This window comes from Lagopus leucura, unplaced genomic scaffold (assembly GCF_019238085.1).
Source record: "Lagopus leucura isolate 7727_CA_CO unplaced genomic scaffold, USGS_WTPT01 Super-Scaffold_100050, whole genome shotgun sequence".
NCBI classification, from domain to species: Eukaryota; Metazoa; Chordata; class Aves; order Galliformes; family Phasianidae; genus Lagopus; species Lagopus leucura.
In genome coordinates this window covers 630,656-655,052 of record NW_024962296.1, presented here as the reverse complement: position 1 = coordinate 655,052, position 24,397 = coordinate 630,656, and the positions used below count along the sequence as shown (strand labels likewise).

The following is a 24,397-nucleotide window of genomic DNA, read 5'->3' as shown; positions in this document are numbered from 1 at the left end:
TGTTCTCTCTATTTCTTCATCCTGTTGTCCCAGACGTGTGCAGCAGCACACTTTGTCTTTTCCTACACCCTCAGATGCTCTTTGTGAGATAAACTTTACTCGTTGCTAACACGTGAGATAGAGAGGAGGTACCATTCTGTTGCAGCAAAGACTTGCATTCCCACAACACAAACCTTGCCCAGAGCACTGCCATGCCCCCAGGCATCCCACCAGCTCCAGAGCAGGAGGGCTGAATGCTCTGTACTCTATGGTTTCATGGTGGGACCACGCAGCTCCCTGCTGGCTCACCACTGCTCTTCTACCCAGTGCCCACAGTAAGAGTTGTGCAGGCAACCCCCGCCCTCCCAGCAGTAACTGAACCCAGGGTCAAACCCACGTTGAGCTCTGCCATCAGGTGTGGGATGTGTCACAAAGCCTCACCAAAGCAATGTGATCACTGTATACAGCACAGTGCAGAAGAGCCTCTTGCAGAAGCATATGTGAAGTTTTCCCATGAAAAACAACGCTGCTTCAAGTCTTTTCTAGCTGGAAACCACTCAGCAGTATCTGTCACTACTGACAACTGGGATGCAAGCTTCGAAGTGTCAATCTCCAATTTCAGCTGGAACCAGTTTCCTACAGACACCGATATCCAAGGTAGATAATTGTTATTCCAGAAAGCAGAACTCTTAGAAGAGGAGAAGGTTTTTGTATCAGCTCTGCCAGCATTCAGGTCATGGGCACCTCACCGTGACCCCTTGTGCTCCAGTCTGCAGGCACCCAGCTGCTGACCCCCGTGAAACCCCCGTCAGACAGGGAAGCACACCCTATGGCCATCTTAGCATAGGCACACAGCTGGGTGCTGCTCACACAGCTGCCAGAGCTGCAGTTAGGACCACTGATGACTCTTCGGGGGCTACCCAGCAATGGGTTTTAAGGCAATAGGCACTGTGATGCTTTGACTCGTTGTGTCCTTGAGACTGCCTCTAAGAAGGATGGAGAAAAACAGCACAAACTAGGAAGGAGAAAAACCAGCCCTTCTGTGAGTCCACTGCCCGGGATCACTGTGTGCAAGCAGGTGTTGAACACACCACATCTCCCGTCCCCTTTGGCAGCAGCCATGGGGCAGAGGAGACTCAGAGGACAGCAGCACCTCCAGGGACTGAGGAGCCACTGCAGCAGCCACCAGCAGCAGCACGGGGCAGGAGGGGAACAGCAGTGGGGCACTGAGGGATGCAGCCAGCAGCCCACAGGGATCCAGCCTTACAGCCACAGGACCAGTAGCGTGCCAGGGCAGCACGGCACCCCTGGACAGAAGTGGATCTGCATCGGCGCAGCTGAACACCACCTTTTGCACAGAGCTCACGCCTCCCAGCTGCACTAATTAACGGCTGGAGGAGCTCTCAGTGCTGCTCACGCTGCCTCCCGCTGCCGCAGTCATGCTGCCGCTCTGCCCAAGGAGCAACAAGGGCTGGGCTCCCGCACCCCACCACCCGCACACACCGCACTCCTTGCTACATGGAAAGGGTCTGATCAGAGAGAGCTGAGACCCGCGGCCCCCGTTATCCCATTGCTTTCCCCTCTGCCGCCCAGCAACCTGCAGGGCTTCCAGGCCCCTGACAGGCTCAGAGCATCGCTGGCCGTGCCACCACACAGCTCTGCAGAGAACACGCACCCCCAGCCCTCCCAGCACAGCTCCCTGCTCTCAGTTTGGTCTCTCAGGCTGCTCCCCTTCCACACAGATCACAGGACAACACAGAACATCCCAAAGACACGCTGCACCAAGGGCTCTGGAGCAGTGACCTCGCACAGACCGACAGCACCCACGTGGCACTGTGCAGACCCATCCTCTGCAGCTGGGAGTGGTTATCACCCACACCGGTTTTCAGCATATGCTTCAGAGCTGAATCAGACTGTAACCAATATGTTAGCAAGGCAGGCCAGATTCCTGCAGGAGCAGGGCTTGGAGGTGGTGTCTGCTAGCAGAGTGTTTTTGGTTTGAGGTTTGCTTTGGAGTTGTTTCACCTCCAGCTGTGATGAAAAATCCTCCCTGAATGCTGTTTGGCAATAGCAGAAGCCTGACTCCTTACTGATCTGTATGAGCATGGGCCGAGCCAAGAAGTGCCGAGGAACCATGGCTCCCAGCCCTCCTGCAGGATGCTGTGGGTCAATTTGGAGCACCACAGCATAGCCTGCCCTGATGCTGCCTCCGCTCTGCAGGCAAGCAGAGACCATCCAGCCCATGGGCTGCCATCCTGGCATCTATCACAGCCACTAAACACTAACTTTATAATGAAAGCATCTTTTTCTTTTATATTTTAAAAGAAAAAGATGCTTTCATTATAAAGTTAGTGAACAATCCAGATGTTAGAGTGAAAACCTAGAGCAAGGTTAAGTATTTTTTTCCCTCCCGTGCAGCTGCACTAGAGGTGAATGAACACCAGAGCGCTCTGATTTCCTGCCTGGTTCCAATAAATGTTGCACTCCCAGGCACCCAAGGGATTGCTGTGGTTTATCAAAACCAATTAATTTTCTTCCATGAATGCTTCAGGCACCTCAGAATGTCATTCGAGAGCTAGCATACATCTAAGGAGGAGGGAAAGGCAGCAGGCAGGTGCTGCAGTGAGAGCACAGCCCACTTCACTCCCAGCAGCAGGCGAGGCGAGAACACGTGCAGCGTGGCAGAAACACCACACTGTGAGCCCTGTGAATACTAACAGGGAGCTGCTGCTTCTGGATCACACCAGGAATAAGTTTCCTAAGGGAGAACAGAAAGCTGAAAGTTTGCCTTTCTCACTCGTGTTTCCTCAGAACCATTGCTCAGTGCTGGTAACGAGCCAAAAGTGACACGTGGAGCAGTTGTTATTAAGGAAGATGAGCTCTGGGGTCAGGATTCCCAGGTTCCCTTCCTGGCACTCCAGCACTCAGTGCAAAGGAAGGATTTCCTTCTCCTGTGCCTCAATTTACCCAGCAAAGAGTGCAATGCTTTCCTTCTTTGCAGAGGTGGGATGTGGGAGCCAACTTGTTTGCAAGTAGTTTTAAAAACTGGCCATGAAATGGTATTATCAAGCTATGATTTCTTTCTCAGTGGACACCTAGACACTGAGAGTAAGGCTATATTGCAACTATCATTTACACTCAGAATCCTCACGTATCACTGAGGGAAAGCAGCCATCCTTCACCCCTGCTACAAATGGAGAAGGACCTCCTGCGTGCTGCTATTCTGCAGAATGGACACGAGACAAAAGAATGAGAACGTTGAACGCTTTGTGCTGAGCACTCTCAGTTCCCTTACCCAGAGGAGGGGATGTGCTGCTGTTGGTGCCCCAACCAGTGCAGAGCCAGGAGCGGGGAGCCAGGGCTCCTCTGCAGGTCCCAGATCTCAGGCCCAGCATCACCCTTACTGGCACTGGCAACTTGCTGCGTCCTACAGAGTAACAAAAGAACGGGGAATAAACCTGTCTTTCCTTCTGTCCGCAATATCCCCAACAAACCAACTTGCTTCAGAGTCATCCAACATTCACCACTATAATCTCCTTTGTTTCACACCAAGCCCCCACAGTCTTTTCCTCTATTTACCCAGCTTAACAGTCACAGCAGAGAACTGAAGATCTGCTTCTTCCTTCCAGTTGCAGCTGGATGCTTCACTTGGGCATAAGGGACAAGAATTAATGCTGCTGCCTCAACTGTCCCTGCTGGCTCCCGCAATGCCTGCAAGCATCTGGATCCGGCCCCCAGCCCAAGGCATCGCCCAGGCATTTCAGGTACTGCCCCAGCAAAAGCAGCCATGCCTCCAACAGCATCTCTTTGCACAGAAACCTCACTTGTCCTTCAAACAGGGATCTCTCCCCCTTTGAGGAATATCCTGACTCTACATAATTAACATGCAATAAGTGTCCGTAAGCAGAGTAGGAGCACTGCAGACCAACAGGTCACCATGGGTGGGCAATGGGAATAAGGGCTCCATCGTGCTACACACAGCACATGTCAAAGGTGGTCTGTTGTAATGAGGAACAGTCAGTGTGCCTACTTAACATGCAAGTTTGCAGCTGCACGTTACCAGGTTCCAGCCACAGGTCAACAAAACCCACACTTTCCTCTGAAAACTCACCTCTGCTGCATTCTCCTCTGCCTGCCCACGTCTTCTTTCATTGCTACCAACACACCAATGGAGAAATGACATCTGACTGCTTCCTCCATACAATAACCCTGCATCTCTGACAGCAGCCTTCACTGCTGCCTCACCAGCAGCCACATGCATCTCCTCACTTGGCAGTGGCTGATCAGCTGCAGGACTCAGGGATTGGGCACCCAAGCTCACCTCTCCCAGGGAGAAACAGCAAACCCACAGCCCATGGCACCCCCCAACTGGCAGAGGCACTTGCACCCTGCAAATAACATTTAAAATCTGATACTGTGGTGGAATATGTACATATATTCTATTACTTCGTATCTTGATCTGTGTTGAAGCTGCATTTTTGGTTATCAGCTCCACTCGCAGCAGTCTGAATCCCAGGCTACATCCATTCCCCTGCGAACGTAAAGAACCATCTGGAGAGAATAATAAAACAATTAACTCTCCATTAAGAATAATCTATGTATGTTTTTAAGGAGGCAAACTATAATGACCTCCACCTCATTATTCAGCTTGCATTCTGGCAGGCTGGCTGGGATTTTGCCTGGCCGTTTTTCAGCAGTCTGAGGGTAGCAATCTGAACTGAAGCTGATGGGAGGACCCCCCCAGGCCCTTAACCCAGGGCATGACCACTGGGCTGAGCGGGACCTCCTGCATCCCTCCCATGGCCTCATCATCTCCAAAGGTCCAGATGGCTGTGCACTGCCAACACCACCCACTGCAGCAGTGCCATGTGCATGGCAGCTGGGTGGCAAAGCACATCAGGTGCGCTCTGGGCACGAAGCGCAGAGGAGCACACGCAGGAGACGCACGCACTGAGCTGTCTGCTGAGCACCAGGCTCATTTAACTTGTTGCTGACAGCAGCACAAACCATCAGCGACTCCATAAAACTCAGCGTCAGTCCCCTCTGATTTTGCTAACTCACCAACCAAATGTGAGAGTATTATCCCCCCTGAACGGTTTTGCAAAGTGAAAGGGTTCCAGGTGAGGGCTGTTGCTGTGCCTGCTGCACATGTGTCCCCAGGACTGCACACTGATGGGACATCACACCTTTGTCAGCAGCCCTGGCCCCAAGCACCCGCTTCAGTCTCCCAGTGGGTAACTCATGAGCCGTCCTGCAGCTCTCACACTGCTCTCAGTCTCCAGCAACAGAGATGGAGCAAGTAGAACTAAAATTAGCTAGGACGTGAAAGCCCCATTTCAACCACTCAGATCGCTCCTCCAGAGCTGGGCTTTCCAGTCCTGGAACCTGCTCAGAAAGAGCTGGCAAAAAGCAAGACAGTGCCCGGGCTGTGCCACACAGCACAGGCAGGTCTATTCTCTTCCCACGCAGGCTGATAAGTTGCTCTATGATCTAAAAAAGTCATGAAAATCTGGCACAAATGAACAAACCAGTCACACCTGAATCCTGCTGGAAAAATCCCGGCCTCAGCTTTGAAATGTTGCAGAACATTTCAATTCACAGCTTCTGCATAGAGGGGGCAGGTTTTCAGTGTGCGAGCTGAAGGCATTTTAGCCTCAGACTGCCAGCCTGCAGCTGCAGCAGCCCACCCTTCTCTGCTAAACCAACAACACACACACACACACGTAAATCCCTCAAAGCAGGCTCTTGCACCTGCACAGCACCCTGAAGCAGGACCTGCACCGGTACCGGGAAAGGCTTAGTGAGGGTGTTAACGTCACACCAAGAGCAGCCACATGCGGACATAAATTATTCATACACATTACTCTAATTATGCAAATGCACTAAAAGCAGGAGCATATGCTTCCCTGACGTCTTCCAGGATGGATGCAATATGGTTCCTGTAGGGGAGAAGAGGAGTGGGACGATGGGTGCTGGCAGCAGGCACTGTCCCTGTGAAGGATGGCATAGGACTGCCCTCCCCGAGCAGAGCTGCTGCGAGGCTATGGACATCCAAGCACTCCTCCTTGATAATAAACTGTTGGCTGTGCACTCGGCGGAGTGGTGAGGCTGCGGAACGGCCCAGGCAGATTAAAATAAACCCAAGTTTGGAACAGGAATGTGTTTATCTGGCATCGCACACTTCCTCTTATCAGCTCCGAGGAGCAGAGGAGGACACAGCAGCAGTGCGCAGGGGCAGCCTGGGGGGGAAGGGGAGGAACAGCAAGGGTGAGGTGGGTACTGCAGGAGCATCATAACCCCAGGCAGTGTCTGCTGCAGGCAGGTGGGCACCTGGCATGTGCACTGCTTCTCTGCCACCTGAGGCCAGGGGCACTCTGCTGCAGGGTTCTGAAGTCAGTCTGTGGGTTATGGTACAGGATGGAACATCAGGAGGCTGGTATCCCAACCTCTTGGCCTTGAACCTCATGAGCGTGAAGACTGCATTGCTGACTGGGAAGCCCAGCAGCTGTTGTGGACATGGTCTCAATGTGCAGCACGGTGCAGCGAGGCTCCCATTCTGCAGCACAGTTGGCTGGAAGCACCACAAACACCCTCGAAACTTTCCATCCCTCCTGAACGACCAGCTATGCGTTTCCATATGCAGGCAAAACAAAAGCGAGCAAAACAAACATGATGCAATCCCACAGCTCATTGGGTGATCTAGGCCATGTTATTGTTAGGTCAGTAGTTACCCAAGATCAAAAAGCTGAACAGAAAACCTTGGCAGCTCCTTTGATAACAGCACGTCTGACCATCTTGTGCAAAAGTGCTGGAACAAAGGAGTTCAATGCGGGCTGCTGGGAAATACCCTGAACACATTTGTTGTCCTCTGAAGTGACAAAGCGTGCACTGGGGCCATGGAGAGAGATTTTTACGGTAGTATTCTTTACTGCAGGATAAAACAATGCAAGGAATTTCATCCTAGGATATGATTTTAGAGTTAAAATAAGAGCCATCCTTGGGTGGGTGGCACTCCATTCGGCAGCATGGTGATCCTGGCGGGGGGCTGCAGGAGGGGTACAGCCACACATCCTGTGGGCACAGGGGCACAAGGGCTCCGTTTCCACCATGCAAAAGAGGGCTTTTTATTGATTAATGTCTCAATGCAGGTTATAAGGCCACTTTATGACATTAAACACTTCTCGTACTGCAGCCCGGATGCACCTGCCTGCAACTGGCAGGTAGGAGGACGTGCAGGGCTGAATTCCTCAGGATGAAGCACTCTCTGTAATTTCACATTAGCACTTGCAAGTAATGCGGTCTTTGAGAGAAGTGTACTTCACTTGATATTCCATTTATGAATCAAACCTGAACCTCGCAGCCCCAGACCCCCAGGGAGACCCACAGAAAGCCTCCGCTACTCTTAGCTGGTGTTTTAACAGCTGCACGTTGGAATTTTCAATAGCTCATCTCTTGACTTCAGGTGGTTTTAACATTCCACAGACAATAATTGTGCACGACTCCTCGCTTCACAGGATGGTTCCAAAACAGATTTTAAAAAAGAAAAAAAACACCAAAAAACCCTTCAGTCCTTCTGTATTCAGTTTCATCCTGTATCAATCCATTACAGCGACGTACTGTTCTACAGAAGAGTTAAGCAGAAAAAGTGGGAAGCTCTCTTACCTGTAATTGACTGACTGGCCAATAGGAGTCAAGTGCTGGCAAATTGGAGGTGTAATTTCTATTTAATTACAGCATTAAAAAAATTACATGATATACCTATTTAGCATGCAAAGAAGCAAAATCAAAGCTAATAAGAATAAATTGTAAGAGAGAGGACATGTACCAAATGTAGTGGCAGTCTATTATTATTTTTTTTTTTTTTTGAGTTGTGCTTTGCTATAGATTACAGAGCCCATTGTGCCTTTGCCTGGAAAACCTGCATCCTCAGCTCTGACTCCACACCTTGCCAACACGCAAAACTGCATTGCAGAAATGCAGAGATACCATCAACATATGTGGCTGACCCCAAGGGGTGTGCATGCTCTCCATGCAGCACATGGAGTGTCTATCAGCCCCGGGGAAGAGAACGCCAGAGAAACCCAGACAGACCTCTCTGAAGCTCAAATGTGATACAAGCAAATGGGCAGACTATGAACAGCTTTGCAGGCCTTCAATTCAACTCATTTTAAAGTGCATTTAAAAGAAACCAGTGCAACTTCTGAGTTTAGGCAGTGGATGATGACCAGGAGCATGGAAGGTGAACAACTTTGTTGAAACCAGTATAGCTACTGGTACAAGGCAGCAAGAGGCCCATATGCCATTGGCTTCTAAGGACCTGCCATGAGAAAACCCAAGTGCGCCCCATGCTTGTTTCTGGGGTAACACATCCATCATGCTCAAGAAGCCTATTTTCTTTAGATTAATGCCATGACTCTAAGCTCAAATCACTGCATTTCATCACAGCTCGGCTGGCAAACAGTGCTGGGAAGGGGAACCGTGCAGGTCCTAGAGACCCTTTGATCCACAAGGTTCACAGAGCACAGTGAAGCTTCCCTTAAGTGCCCCTCCCATAGTTGCCCACCGCAGCCCAGGACCACCACCGTGCCCAATTTGGGGCGTTACATGGCAGCAGTGCTAACAGGGATTTGCATTGAGGCTCTGGGAGAACAGGAGCCAATCAAGAATTGCAGTTTTACCTGCAATCTCTCTTTAAAAACACATCATTTCCAATGTTAGTCAAATTACCCTTTGGACATTTCCTGCTTGGTCAACAGAAGTTTGAAATTAAAGCACAAATTAAACCACCTTCAGTGCTGGAGGAACGGTTGGATTTGAGATGCGTTCAGCATGCCATGCAGAAACACGGGGACGTGCTCAGGCAGCAGTGACATGTGGCCCTGGAGAAGCAGACAGATGTGAGCCACATCCACTCCCACATGCCTGCTAAGTGCATGGCACAGAGCAGCAAGCAGCAGCACAGCCAGCTGTGCCCCGGCACGTGGAGCCAGCTGGGAGCGTGACACACCATGAGTGCTCACAGGGGTGATTTCTGCAATGGGGATGTTCACGGCCATGAGGAAGGCAGCACAGATAAAAGACAGACAGCTTACCCCTCTGAGCTGCTGGACGCCACCAAATATCCTCATCACGCCATCAATCTCCTGCTCCAGCCTTCTGGCCCAGTACTGCATACTGCAAGAGACAGAGAGAAAGAGAGGAGGAGAAAGGGAGAGAAAGAAAAAGAGTCAGAGCCCTGCCATGCAGCAGATCAGCCAGGTAACGAAGGGACAGCAAGGAAGCCAACATCTGGGGCTGTGCTCACTGCGCCGCTCCTGCAGCACCGGCACAGGCAGTACTGAGAGCACGTGGCTCCTGAGAGCGAGGGCTGGGGGAAGATGCAAGCTCAGGGCTCCAAAACAATTTACACACAAGGCAACGCAGAGAGAAAAAGGAAGAAGAGTTACAAGAGAAACTGCAACTTTCTTTTTCCCCCTTCTTATATCAGCAGTTGTGGTAGCTAATTAGTTAAGCCTAGAGCGATGATCAAGGTCAAAGTGCTGCAGAGCCCAGCAGTTGGTAGAGAAAACAGCCTGCGCTCCACCATGGCCCCAGGAGCAGCGGTGCCCATCCCAACACAGCCACAGGTTGCTGCCTCCACGCGATGGAGCTGCGGGCAGGGCTGGGAGGTGAGCTGCAGCACCGCAACCCTGGGGCAGCAGCGCCCGCCGACACGAACGCCGCACAGATTTCTGCTCATAGCGATGACTGCCAGTTAAAACAACAGCAAACAAAGCTCTCCTAAGGCCACAGAACTTGGTAGCTCGCCTTCTTTTAATGAGGTTTTCAGACTCCGGTCTCTGGCCATGCAAATGTCAAACCTCCCATCTGGTCTGGGAGAGCAGTGTTGGATTGCTTCTGAACCACTTGTGCTTCTCCTGCAGCAACTCAGCTCCAAACACTACACTGGACAAAGCACCGAAGGAGTAAAAGGGACAGAAGGCACTGTGGCCAAGTCTGGTGCATGGCCAGCATCACAGCAAGGCAATACCACGGGCACAGAGAGGCCCAGGATGTTCACACTTTGCATCAGCAGCCCGAAAGCATTTGTTCTTCAGGCAAAGAGACGTCCCCAGGCAGTGCATGTACACCACTGCAAAGCCACTGTGAGGCTCTCCAAGAGGTCTAGAAGCAGAGAAGCCCTGCTAAGGGAGGCCATGGAGGACTGCTCATTACACAGCATTGCTTCAAAATGGAGGAAGCTGGGCAGAAATATAAAAAAATTTAACTGTGTACTCCAGATCTTCAGAGTTTTCCAGCAGAACGTTCTCTATTCCCAACATTTCTGCAGAGCAAAGGCTGTTTTTCCCCTTGGAGGAGAAGGAAATCCAGGGAAGAAGGTGGTATACATTTACCATCATTTAGGTTTCATTTAGGTTGGTCAATGCTACTCATGAATTTACTGATGTATTTTCCCAAAAGGTATTTATTTAATTTTCAAATAAGCCTCTCATTTTAAGATACTCATTGAAACACCTCCAAGCAACTTTATTGTTTTCTTCCCCAGTGACCTGCAAACAGTCACAAACACACACAGCCACTGATGTGGGCAGCCCTCCCTTTGCCCCCCAGCTTGGGCAGAGCCCTCCCACCAGTGACAGAGCTGTCAGCCCCCTGCAGGAGCTATACGACAGCTTTCCCAATGGCAGCAAGCATCCTTTTTCCCAGCTAGCGCATCCCTTACCCACGCTGCAGCACTGGCAAAAGCTTTTGTGTGCATCTGGCCCATCCCTCTAGCCCGACTCGTTGGTGTTTTCACCTCGCTTTCTGCACACTGGGCTGAAAACTGCCAAGGCAAAAAGAATAAAAAATACATAAACCCCATTATTATTCTGTCTCACTTGACCTCCTGCCTTTTGTTTCTCTCCCATGGCCGATGCACTTAAAATTTTATGGCAGACGACTGCAGCAAGGATGAAGAGGGTAAAGCAATTGATAGCCCATTACCAACATGGAGATTTCACTTTGATGTGTGTCTCGTATGGAAGCAATAAGGCACGGCAGTCATTGTATCCCCGTGCTATTAAGGCACACCTCAGGTGGTGTCACAGGGCTCGAGGAGTGATAACTCCTCCCAACACGCAGCCTGGAGTCCCCCACTGCTCCTGCGAAATGGCATTTACAAACAAAGAACAGAGAAAGCACCTGATGCACACGCCAGGAAGCCTCCAGCCCGGATGACCACTGCTCACGGAAAGCCACAAAGTCCTCTTGGATAGACACCAAAATCCCTTACATTAAAAATATTCGTGAGTCGTGTGCTCTGCCTCCCCTTACACCAAGGATCGTGGTCAGGATATACATTAAAATCTCTTCCACTGGAAAAAAAAAATTGTTTCCTTCCCCTGTATGTTCCACAACCTTCTCTGCAACACATAACAAGGGACAGAAATGATTTCTGGAAACACAACACCATCTATCTCTGTCTCTCCAAAGAAAACTACAAAGATGCTAATTGATTTCATGATTTGCCTATTTGATTTTCCTTAAAGATGAGATAAAATGGGCTTAAAAAGAGCAGCATAGCTTCAAAAATATTTGCTGTGCCAAGCAGCACATCAGGAGATATATACACAGGCCAGGACACCAAGCATTTTGCATGTCCTATTCTGCACACTGGGCACTTGCAGCTTGTCATCAGCCACAGAAACTGGGGCTCTGGGCTCCATTCTGCCCTGGGTGAACTCACCAGCCAGCTGCAGAGACTTCCATGCATGCTGTGGCAAGGCTGGGTATGTGAGGCCATACCACTGCTTCGTCAATAAACCAAAGAATGGCTTGGATTGGAAGGTAACATGAAGATCATCTGGTTTGAAACCCCTGCCATGGCCTGGCTGCCCCCCACTTCGGGCTGCCCAGGGCCCCTCCATGGCCTGGAGAACCTCCAGGGATGGCACCCACGGCTCTGGGCAACACTGCCAGTGCCTCTGAGAAAAGAATCTCACCTATCATCTCACCTATATTTTTACTTTTTTAGTTTAGAATTATTATCCCATGTCCTGTCACTACCAGACCATGTAAAAAGTTATTCCTCCTCCTGCTTATAAGCTCCTCCAAGCACTGGAAGGCTGCAATGAGGTCTTCCCAGAGCCTTCTCTTCTGCATGCTGACCACCCCCAGCTTCTTCAGCCTGTCTCCATAGGAAAGGTGCTGCAGCACGCTGAGCATCTTCATGGCCTCCTCTGGACCTGTTCCAAAGCCCCATGTCTCTCTTGTGCTGGGGGCCCCAAGTCTGGACAGCACTACAGGTAGGGCCTCACAAGAGCAGAGCAGAGGGGGACAATCACCTCCCTGCCCACTGCTTCCTCCTCTGTTATTGCAGCCCAGGATGCTGTTGGCCTTCCAGGCTGCAGGAGCACACTGCTGGCCAATGCGGAGCTTTTTGTCCATCAGGACCCCCTGGTCATTACCACAGGTCCGCTCTCAAGGAGCTCTTCTCTCAGTCTGTACTCAGGTCTGGGATTGCTCTGATTCAAGTGCAATACCTTGTTCTTGACCTTCTTGAACCTCATTAGGCTCACGTGAGTCCACGCAGGATGGCATCCCTTCCTTCTACCATGTCAACTGCACCACTCATCTTGGTGTCATCAGCAAACTTGCTGAGGGAGCATTCAATCCAACTGTGTCATTGATAAAGACACTGAAGAACACCAGTCCTGAGTCAACCCCCTGGAGGACACCACTCATCACCAGCCTCCACCTAGACATTGAGCCACTGACCACAACCCTCTGGCTGTGACCATCACACCAACTCTTCATCCACCAAACAATACAGCCTTCAAATCCATCTCCAATTTAGTGATCATTATGTGGTGTGGGACTGTGTCAAAGTTCTTGCAGAACTCCAGGCAGATGACATCAGTTGCCCTTCCTTTATCCACTTTGTCACTCCATCACAGAAGGCCATCAGATTGTTCAGGTGCGCTCTGTCCTTGACGAAGCTGTGCTGGCTGTCTTGGGTCACCTCCTCATCTCACACGTGCCTTCACATCTCTTCCAGGAGGCTGCACCACTGCTCTGACAACGCCTGGTTTGTGAGGCTGCAACAGCGCTCCAGGGACTTTAGAAGAAAATGAGAACTGCCGTGGAAGGCAGCAGACAGGCTGTCCCTGGCCCACACTCCGCACACAGCAGATGGCCATCTGCAGCCCCGTACTTCTGCACAGCAGCTCCAGCACTCTGCAGAGAAGCTGCACACCCTCAGCAGCACCCAGCACCACCCCGGGGTCACTGTGCTCCTCGGGGGCTTACGGCACATGGACAGAGCCCTTCCGAGCCACAGACAGGATGCTGAGAACCTCAGAGACCTCGTCCTTTTGCTGCCTTCCTGGCCCAAAGAAGAAGGGAGACTCACATAAATGTGAAAAGACAAGAGGAAAAACTAGCTGCTAAGCAGACACGCTGCCCCACAGCTTATTCAGTTATCCAGAAAGCATTCTGCACAAGAGTCTACACTTCACCCACCCAGCGTGTGCAGCCAAGAATGCCTCACTCTGATTCATATGCTTTGGTTCAGTGCCCAAATATTGCTATTTAATAAGGTTATTAATTACTGTGTTGTCTAATTTTTGCTGTGCAGGAACTTCTCATAACTGGCTTATTCCTTCAAGATGCTTAATCCTTTACCTATAATACCGCACGTGTCAGCGCACACGCGTGCATGCGTGCACTTGTGCCCCTTCTCAGTTCCCTCCATTTTGTACATATCTGGGCTGTAAGACCCAATATGAGCTAACACACACCAAGGAAAAACAAAGATGCTTTGGTTTTCGTTGTTTATGACTTCTCTTATTTTAAGATACAGCTTTCAGAGAATATCCTTTCCTACAAAACAACCAAATAAATGCCTGACCATGTTTGATACTAGCTTAGAAGGAAAGGACAACCGAGTATTAAAGCTATATCCAAAGCCAGGTCTTTAAGACACACATCGGGATAGAACTCTACCTTCAGCTGAATCACAGAGCTTTGTTACTTTGTTTTCTTTGACTCAAACACTTCCGCACCTTCTTCCTTGCACTATCCACTGTCTTCCCAATTCTTACAGCAGGAAATGTTCCTTAAAATAATAAAAAACGCTGGACCGCCTATAAGATCCATCCTGATGCCAGTTTGATGCCCAAACAACTACTACAATGCAATCAAAAGGAAGACTGGGTAGCCTTCTCAGTCTATAGGACAGCCAGACCTGGGCAAAAAGGGAAAGGAAAGCAAACCAACAATTGCACACAAAATTTTTCTACTAATGGTTCCTGAGCACAAACATTCTTGTGCGTAGCTGTGGGAAAAACCAACAGCAACCTGCAACTTGCCACCAGCGAGGCTTTTGGCGACAGGAAATTGTTCATCAAATATCATCTCTGTACTGGAAAGAAGAAGCATCAGCCATCCAGGGCCAAACTCCATCTGGAAACACAGCAGCCAGTAGGTGTTGAGTCAGACACAGGCACCAAACACTGCTGCAAGAAACACTGTCTAACCTGTGCCTACAGCCTCCACTGAAGGTGTTCCCCACATCCACAGGGTATCTTTTTCAATTCCATCTTTCACTATGCGGTGAAAAGGTTTTCTTCTTATCCATCCTAAATCTCAACTCTTTCTTCCCATTTATGCCACTTACAGCAGACAAAGGATTTCCTTTCTCATTACAAGCTCTGAAGAGCTCTAAAGAACCCTTTGCTCTTTAATCCTTTTCTACTCCAAGCTCAGTTTTCTCCAGCTTTTCTTTCTTGGCCATGCTCTACCAGCATCTTGTCCTTCTTGCTGCCCAGCTCTGGATTCTCTGCAGTTCATGGACACCTTCCAAGGCTCTCACCAAGAAGTGGGATCAGGTAGGCCAGCAGAAGTCTGGCCCAGTGCAATCTGAAGGGTTGAATATCACTGACCCAATCCTGTCCAAGAAGCTACTTTATGTTGCAAATACGTGTGTCCTCCTGCTACCACAGCACTTTGGTGACTCCGTTTGTGACCAGGACCTTTTCTACCACTCTGCCACTCAGACAAATATTTTTTTGTTCTCTATTTGTACGTTGGATTTCTCCTCCTTAAGAGCAGCGCTTTGCATTTGTTTTCACCAAGTTCCCTTCTTTCTGATAGCAGGCTCTCTGTTCCATTTTTTGTAAATCATTTTGAATTCTGATAATGCCTTCTGAAGCACATCCATCCCCTCCCAGCTCAGTGTCATCTGCAATTTTTATAAGCATATTCTCCACTCCGTTCTCTAAGTTATTAATGAAAATATTAAATAAAACTAGGTCTAGGGCAGATCCCCGCAGGAGTCCACTTCAAACGTCCTCTCAGTATGACAGAGACCTACAGCCACTATTATTTGAGAGTTACGTGTCCAATCAAAATATCTCGAATTCTTATCTTTACAAAAAGCCGGTTTTGAGTATTTGATATGCAAAGGAACTGTAGACCAAAGGATAATTTGGTGAATAATTTAAAGTGTAAGACTAGGTTGGAGGAAAACCACAATCTGTTTGTAGATGACTTGCCAAGAGGAGGAGGAAGGAGAAGTCCCCCAGTGCGTGAGCTGGAACATTTGCCCAGCAGCACTGAAAGAGGCCACTGGGCAGACACTGCGCTCCACGGATCACGTCTGTGTGCCCCTCCTCAACACAGCAATATCATAGAATCACAGGATGCTTTGGATTGGAAAAGACCTTTAAGATCATGTAGTCCCTGCCTACAGCAGGGGGTTGGGACGCCTCCCACAGCCCGTGTTGCTCCCAGCCTCATCCAGCCTGGCCTGGAGTGCTTCCAGGGAGGTGGGGAATCTACAGCCTTGTTGGCCAATCTGTACCAGTGTCTCACCACCCTCAAAGAATTTCTTTCTAACATCTAGCCCAAATCTACTCTCTCAATTTAAAGCCATTTCTGCTTGCCCTGTCACAACATGTCCTTATAAAAAGTCCCTCCCCAGCTTTTCTGTAAACCCCTTCAGGTACTGGAATGCTGCTGTAAGGTCTCCTTGGTGCCTTCTTCTCTACAAGCTGAACAGCCCCAGCTCTCTCAGCCTGTCCCCCCAGGGGAGGTGCTCCAGCTCTCTGACCATCTCTGTGGCCCTCCTCTGGACACTCCATGTCCTTCTTCTGGTGAGGGGTCTGGAATACAGGCCATATGAGGAGAGGCTGAAGGAGCTGGGAATGTTCAGCCTGGAGAAGAGGAGGCTCAGGGGAGACCTCATTGCTCTCTATAACTTCCTGAAGGGAGGTTGTAGTGAGCTGGGGGTCGGCCTCTTCTCTCATGTCATTGGTGATAGGACCAGAGGGAATGGTTTCAAGCTACAGCAGGGGAGATTCAGGCTGGACATCAGGAAGTATTACTGTTCAGAAAGGGTGGTCAGGCACTGGAACGGATGCCCAGGGAGGTGGTGGAGTCACCGACCCTGGAGGTGTTGAAGGAAAGGCTGGATGTTATGTTGAGGGACATGGTTTAGTGGGAGCTATTGGTAATAGGTGAATGGTTGGACTGGATGATCTTTTAGGTCTTTTCCAACCTTGGTGATTCTATGATTCTTGTGCTGAGGCCCCCAGAACTGGACACAGTACTCTAGGTGAGGGCTCATGAGAGCAGAGCAGAGCTATAGAACCACCTCCCTGGACCTGCTGGTCACGCTTCTCCTGATGCAATCCAGGTTACAGATGGCCTTCTGGGCTGCAAGTGCACATTGCTGGCTCAAACTGAGTCTTTCAGCACTCCCTAATCCTTCTCCTCAGGGCTGCTCTCAAGCCATTCTCCACTCAACCTGTATCTGTGCTTGGAATTGTCCAGATCCAGTGCAGGACCCTGCACGTGGCCTTGCTGAACTTCATGAGGTTGGCATGGACCCACCTCTCCAGCCTGTCCAGGTCCCTCTGAATGACAACCCTTCCCTCTAATGTGTCAGTGGCACCACTCAGCTTAGTGAACAAGAAGAACAAATGGCAGTGCAGTCACAGACAGCATCTTCTGTAGGCAGCGAGACCTTTCCCACAAGGCACATTCAGCCACAGACCCCATCGTCCTGTTCCTTCCATCCTTATCAGCCTGGAGTTCACCTTCTGACCACCTCTCCGTGATGCAATCATCCCTTGATAGATGCTCACACAGTGTGAGCAGTCTGCACGGGGGTTCCCAAGCGCACTGCCAACATACAACAAGCAGCTTGCACAACTTCAAGAGGTGAATTTGATCTCAGCATGCTGTGACTCTCTGCACTGGGAGCAGAATGGAGCACCCTGATAGCACTGGGTGGCTGCTGCAAGGCAGAGCACTGAGTGAGTTCAGCAGGAAGTTCTCTGCCACGCGTGCAGTCTACTCAGGTTGGCTCCGAGAAGGAAAAATGAATTGGGTTGCCTTATAGCAGAATAAGCTACTTATGTATGTCTGGAGATTTGGATGAATTGCTCTTGTCGCTCCAAGGTATTCCTGTGAACAGAAACTTTACCAGGTAGCTCAGCTGCTTTGACATCTCATGTGACAGGGGCAGAAGCAACAGTACCAGCCTCCAGGACTGCAATGCAAGCAAAGGAAGCCAGAGGCTCTGACTACCACAACCAGCGCTGCACTGTCAATACCAGAAATGCACTGCTCCAATCAATTAACAGTTGTGTTCAAAGCCAAAGCTAATCTCAGGTCTTAGCATCCCTGATTCTTTGAAAGCTACAGGTTTTTTTTTTTTGCTTCTGTTTTGCATCTTGAAACCAGATTGCTATCACACTCTTGCTGATGCACATCAGGAACAGCAGAAGCCTGTGGGCTCTGCCACGTCTGCACTCCCATCGTGCAGGATTAGGATGGGCTCCTGATCTCAGAGCCTGTCACAAACCCAGACTCGAAGCACAATGAATTAATAAATAAGTGAAGAGGTGTCGGTTTTATTAAGCACACAACCTGCATAAATCTCACCTCGTGCAGCCACTTGTCATTTTCAGAATGCCTTGAGACCCCCACTGCTGATAACTCTTGCACATTTCTTCGCAACCCGTTACACAGATGAAGTTTTGTGATAAGACCTCTCTCCTGCCTGTCTCCTTCCCCGTGTTACAGATACAATCTGAGTAGAGGCAGAAGAGATCCCATCCCCCGCTGCAGAGATAAGGTTACCAAGGGTAGGTCTTAGAACGGATTTTGCAAGCTGCATGAATTATTAAAGTCCTTTATGATATAATGACAGACATATCAGCTTATTTGTTTATTCCGTGTATAATTCATGACTCTCTTGGGAGCTAGACAGAAGTAGGATAGATTGTTGCATCTTCTTGTTCCTTCCAGTAAATTTTCATCACCAGATGAGGATTCTGGGGGCTGAACTATGCCAGAAAACAGAATAGATGCACCCAGCAGGATCTGCACTTGAGGCTGGGGGTAGCTGAGATTTCTTCACAGCCTGCAGACATAGTAAAGCTATCAGCTGAGCACACTGGTGTGGCTACAGCAAGGCAGTCCAGGCAGCCTTTCTGCACTGTGCCGCCAGAGCACTGTCATCTAAAGCACACACACACACACCTCTGTGATGAGATGCTGCGAGATGCCCTGTGCTCCTGCACCACTGCTCAGCCACAGCATGAGCTGACACGAACCTTCCTTCACAACTTGAGGATACTTCACAACATCCACCTCCTGGCAACACAAGCAGAAACATACTGAAAAAAGCAAAGATGTTGTCCTTGCTTAGGTCACTTAAAGAGTTCTCGCGAAGAAATGAAGCAAAGAGGATTCAGAGGTGCTAGGTTCTGACTGCTGGGATGGAGCCTTGCACACATGCAGTGCAGTCATCCTTCATTTCTTAGTGCACTGCCTAAGGGGTGAGGGAAAGATACATGCCATAGGGATAACCAGGAAACAAAACACTGACTGCAGCCACCAACAAGAAAGCTCCCAAAGTGCTCTTGCTCACGTGAGGTGCTCCACCAAGAGATGCTGCTGCTGCCACAGCAGCACAAAGGGATGCAGCAGAACAAGTGTAAGCTGATGACGCTGAGCTGGCTGGCTTGTATTACCCACAGGACACTGGAGGACTGCCCTCAGCGTGCACCCTTCCCTTAGATTTCAGTTGCTCTGAATCACATGAAGCATGCAGTGATGAATCAGATCACTGAGATACAAGCCATACTAAGGAGCCTGAGAGAACCACTGACTAGTAAGACCTGGGCCGAATTCCTGTATTTAGCAAGCAAAGAGCATTAGTCTCTGCCACAAAGGTCTTCTACCACAAGACAGCACTCCTCAGAGCTCTCTAGGTGTCACTGCTGCTAGATGTCTGTCTAGTTAAACCCCTGCCTTAAACAACCCCTCTCCACATCATTCCCTACCTGAGAGATTCCTGGCTCCTAAGAGCGTGTGGTAATCATTGTTATTATAAAGCACTTAGCGATGCTCTCTCATTGCATCTCTCACCAGCCAAACACCCAGAACCCTGTTATTTCACATCCAGTCGCCTTCATTTGTAGAAGCTGTTCATTGTACAGCTCCCTTTCCACAACGAAAGAAAAAAAAAAATGGAGGTGGAAAGCATTTAAAAAAAAATAATAATTTACTGCATTTTATGCCATTACCGCAGCGCTTTGTGACACACATCTAAAAGCTGTCTGCAGGACACTCACACTTGTAAGGTAGCAACCAGTCCCAGCAGAGACACTGGAAGCACAAAGCCCCGCTCAGCTTTGTCCCAGTGCTGCTGCAAAGCACAGCAGGAGTGGGGATGGACTCCCAGCTTTCTCCTCCTTGCCACCCAGGTGGGACAAACACTCCTTCCTCCATGGGGAAAAATAAGTACATACGGCCTCCCCTTTGTAAGGAAACAAGCCTATTGAAACAGTGATCACAGAACCACACTGGAAATATGCAAAAGGAACCAACGAGGCTTGCTGTGCGACACTCAGGACCTGGGTCCATCACACTCACTGCCCCATCCCAGCAGCACGCTGGGGAGCTCTGCAGAAGGATGATGGCTGTTCAGTTGCAATACTGCAATTGAAGCTCTGCTAGTGCAAAAGTTCAGACACCACTGTGTGGGAACTGACCAACATTAAACTGTCAGACCCTCCTAAATTTTTCCCTCTTCTATGGGAGAAAGCTGAGCAACAGATGTAAAGCAGCAGTCCCAAATGCAGACACACTTTCAGCAGCAGTCAGACATGAAACTCAATCTCCTGATGTGAAGTTGGCTGTCTGCACTTTGAAGCCCGCACTGAAGCTGGAAGCTCTCGCAGCCATTGACACTCCAGAGCACATCTTCACACACATTATGCAGAACCTGAGATGATGAGGATATTCACTCTTCTGCTCTTATAAGTAAGTGCTGGCATTAAGAGCTACGCCAGCCGATGTCCCCACACCCCACCAGCAGGCCACCTCAGACTCTTCTCTGTAAGAGACAAAACCCTGGCGTTAACAAGCTCCTCTCAATGGGGCTCATGACATCAGCAGCCCCTTTCTATTTAGAATAATGACTTCTGCCACACGCCAAGAGATTTGAAATTACCTGTGAAATATATTTCCCTAGGCGCAGGCTCAAGAAGCATGTAAATTACCCAGCTTAATGGCCTCGAGCATCTCTCTGAGGCACAGACACAGAGCGGGAAGTGCTCAGCTGACACCTCAGGGACCACGAGAGGGGACAAACGTCTGAGGGGTGTCAGGAGCCTCTGTCCTGCAGCTCTCGCCACAACCCATCCCACCAGCAAGCGCCCGCCGCTGGGAGACAACGAGCACAACAGATCCAATCCTAAATGAGTGCCTCATCAGCACAAAAAGGCAATTTTCAAGAGAGCATTTCTCGGGAAGGCTGCCTGACTGCAATTTAAGTGGCACAAAGCAGCCAATGCGGGGCTCACAGAAAGGGCACCCATCTCATTTGCAAAAGCCCCGTGCCTGCACTGAGCACTGCAGCAGAACCTCTGTCCCTCCAGCTAACTGAGAGCAGTGCTGCCCAAGTTCTGGTCCCCAAAGAGCCAGAGGACGTCATCCTTCGGAAGCACTTCTCATCCCCAAGGACAGCTCCTCTCTCCCAACACCAGAGGAAGAGAAAGGTCCCCTCGCTACAGTACCAGTCCTCCTGGCCACGTCTCTGTTCTTGTACTTGTTACTATACTGCAGAAGAAACATTTATCCCGAAATGAAGAGCATGGATTCATTCGGAGGAGCAGAAGAGAAGATATTACGTGATCTGGGTTCCATTTCCTGCTCTGCTGCTGACATATTGGAGTTTTCGAAGCCTCAGTTTCATCAGTAAAATGAGCAATAAGGAAATGCAAGAGCTGTTTCAAACTGCATGTAGAAAGCCATAAGGAGGGGTGGAAGACAGAACAGAGCAAGATATGGGAGGGAGGGATGGGAGGCAGCCCCAAGGGCATCAGGACAGAACTGCCACCCCAGAGAACAGGCCTGAGGCACACAGGCTTTGCTCGTGCCAACAGCGACAGGCTGGTCACATCTCAATGTGTAGGGGATAGAAAGTAGGCCAGGGGATCAACTGGGGATAAGAGAACACCTGGAAGACAGGCCTGGCAATAGAAAAGTGGGACAAATTTGCCTAGTGTAAAACTCCAGAAAGCCAAGGTGTAAGAGATGGTCTTTGGAGGAGCCTCAACAAAGTCAGGATCTGCCCTTGTTCTCAGCCAGGAACACCTTGCTAACCCACATACCGGCAGAAGCTGTGGTATCACAGTAAGATTAGCACAAGGGTAATTTTAAGAAATAACAGTTTCCAAGCAAATTCTGCCACTCAGAAGCAAACCAAAGGCTGAAGCATAGGTAGACTCCTCAAAGCTACCTGCACTCCAGGCTACCTGCACACCTGCTGTGGTTTAACCTGGCAGCAGCTCAGAGCCACACAGCTGCTCCCCTGCTCTCCCCACGTGAGATGCAGGAGAGAATCTGTACAGCCAAAAAGCAAGAACTCACAGGTTCAAATAAGGACAGTTTGTGAGGAAAGCAGAAGCTGCACACACAAGCAAAGCAAAGCAAGGAATTCATTCTCCACTTCCCACCAGCAGGCAGACATGCAACTACTTCCAGGAAAGCAGGGCCCATCAAATATGACAGTTTCTTGAGAAGACAAATGCCATCACAGCAAGCATCCCCCCCTCCTCTTTAACCAGATTCTCTTGCTGAACACAACATCGTGTTGCATGGAACACTCCTTTGGTCACTCTGGTCAGCTGTTCTGACAGTGCCCCCTCCCAGCTCCTCACACATTCCCAGATGTGTCACTGAATTCCTCCATGCAGAAAAAAATGGCACCTGTGGACATTCATCAGCACTTGCTGAGCACTAGAGGAGACCAAGCAATGGACGTGAGCACAGTGAGGGGTGCATGGTGCAGTTCAGCAGTGGTGACACGGACACTGGGTTATCTCCACTGGTGCAGGTTTTTACGAGCACAGCATGGGGGCTGTTGACCACTGCTGGCAAAAATGCACAGCTAATGGTAGTAACTACACTGAAAAAATAGTGTTTTATAGCTGAGAATTTGCTCTGCCAAGAGTGTTTTTATGCTCTTTGTATCTGTTGTGGTTTCCAAGGAAATAAAAAGGAGGCATTACTTCTGGAGCAACCTACACACTACTAGAGCCAAGCCAACTGAGGAAGCAAGGCTAAACTCCACGTGGAAGATTAGAAAAATACTATATACTACATTCCCTGCTTTGTTCATCGGATGTGGAACTTTGTGCACTGCAAGCTGGCTGTGGGGCCACACTGCAATCACAGCAAATTTGGGAGGGGGAGGGACAACACAGATACCATCTCCTGAACTGCCCCTTCCTGCAGCAGCCTGAGGTTCTTCAGAAGAACTTTCTCATATAAGACTCTTTCTGGGATCTGAGAAAGGGTACAAGCAAACACAGGGGTACAGCTGTGCTCAGAATGGAAGCTGAGCAATACATACTCCGCCATCGCAAAACTGCAACAGCACGCTTAGGCAAGAGGCAAACTTCTCTCCATCACAGCACCGTGACTGCAGAGAACACAGCAGGGTCTGACCACTGCCTCCTGACGAGAGGAAGGCCACGCACCACACAGTCACCAAGTAAGTGACATTTATTAAGTGGCTCTTACAGAACAGAAAAGGCTGCTTTCAGCGCGCATAACCACATTCACGAACCGCCTGAAGCAGCGATGCTTTCAGCACAGGGCTCCACTTGGAAAGAAAGGAAATACAGGGAAGGATTGCAGCAGAGCAGTGCTGTAAGGCCAGGCCACCCTTGGGAAGCAGGGCAGGGTTGAAGGCATGCAGCTCTGCTGCATACATCCCATGGAGCATGCAGGTGCCAGGGCACAGACACAGCGGGTCAGATTTTTCTCTGAAGTGAAGAACAAGCCAAAAGAAATAAACGTGGCAAAGAGCGAGGGACACAGCAGGGTCCCACGTAGCCTTCGGGCAGTGGGCAAAGGATGGTTCTGATGGAAAGAATGCCAACATAGCACATCTGCTGTCAGGTCAGGTGCTAAATGGGGTCACCTGGAAACCAGGAGTGCAAAATGAGCAGGTAGTGCACATGCACAACGCATTTCTCTTCTCCATCTCACAATAAAAATCAGAAGCAACCACAACCACCATTATATTTTTAAATTAAGGCAAAGACCTAAAGCTCCCCCAGCACAGGCCCACAGCTCTCAGCATGGTTACATCAGGGACAAATCTGCCCCAGAACCTCAGAAATAAATTCAGCATTTCTCAGCCTTCAAGCCAAACGTAGCTGTTAGCAGAGCACAGCACACAAGACTGACGACGGCAAATTCTTCAGCATCATAATAAACCCAGTGTCAGGAAGAAAGGCTCAGTGAGGAGCAGCCCCCCAGCACGCAGCCAAGGAGGCAGGCGGGGATGCTCCTGCCTGTCGGCAGAGAGAGCCCACTTGGGGCTGATGCTCGCTTGGCCTGCGCCCTCCAACGTGCTGTCATTCTGTGGGAGGCAAAATAATGTCATCTGTTTGGTCACTGATCAACTCTTATTAAGATTTCACAGCAAACAAAAATAGAATAAGTAAAAACCAAGAGCTAGGTGAAGAGAAAATATTGATTTTTTTTTCCCCCCCTCTTTTCATACTGGTGTAAGCTACCCTCCTGCTAACCCAGAGGGGGAAAGCAGAGTGCCCACAAAGCTGTGACGCATGCCTGGCTGGAGGCTCGCTGCCCTGGAACTCTTTGCAGCTTGCAGGCCTTGAATAATTAAGTGCTGTTTCTTCCAACCTTCCCCCTCACCCCCCCTTCTATGCATGACACAGTGCTGCAGAGGGTTTACTTTTACACAGGCAATGGGTTTTCCCCTGCTCTGCAATGCTCCTGGCAGCACACGAGCCCACTCACATCACTCTTTGCCCTGCTGATCCCCAGATGTGACACTGCACTGAAAGCCTGCCACAGACCCCTGATTTATAAGACTACCCCA

At 49.8% G+C, this 24,397-nt stretch overlaps 1 protein-coding gene across 4 annotated transcripts in view; it reads right to left on the bottom strand.

Annotated features, from left to right (window-relative positions):
* The window catches only part of CACNA2D2 (calcium voltage-gated channel auxiliary subunit alpha2delta 2), a 129,674-nt gene that overhangs the window by 97,749 nt on the left and 7,528 nt on the right, over positions 1–24,397 (bottom strand). For all 4 annotated transcript variants that reach the window (XM_042885423.1, XM_042885425.1, XM_042885426.1 and 1 more), the window contains exon 2: positions 9,072–9,153. In XM_042885423.1, the coding sequence (XP_042741357.1) occupies positions 9,072–9,152 (81 nt within the window). In that variant the 5' untranslated portion in view covers position 9,153. The remainder of the gene's footprint in view (positions 1–9,071; positions 9,154–24,397) is intronic.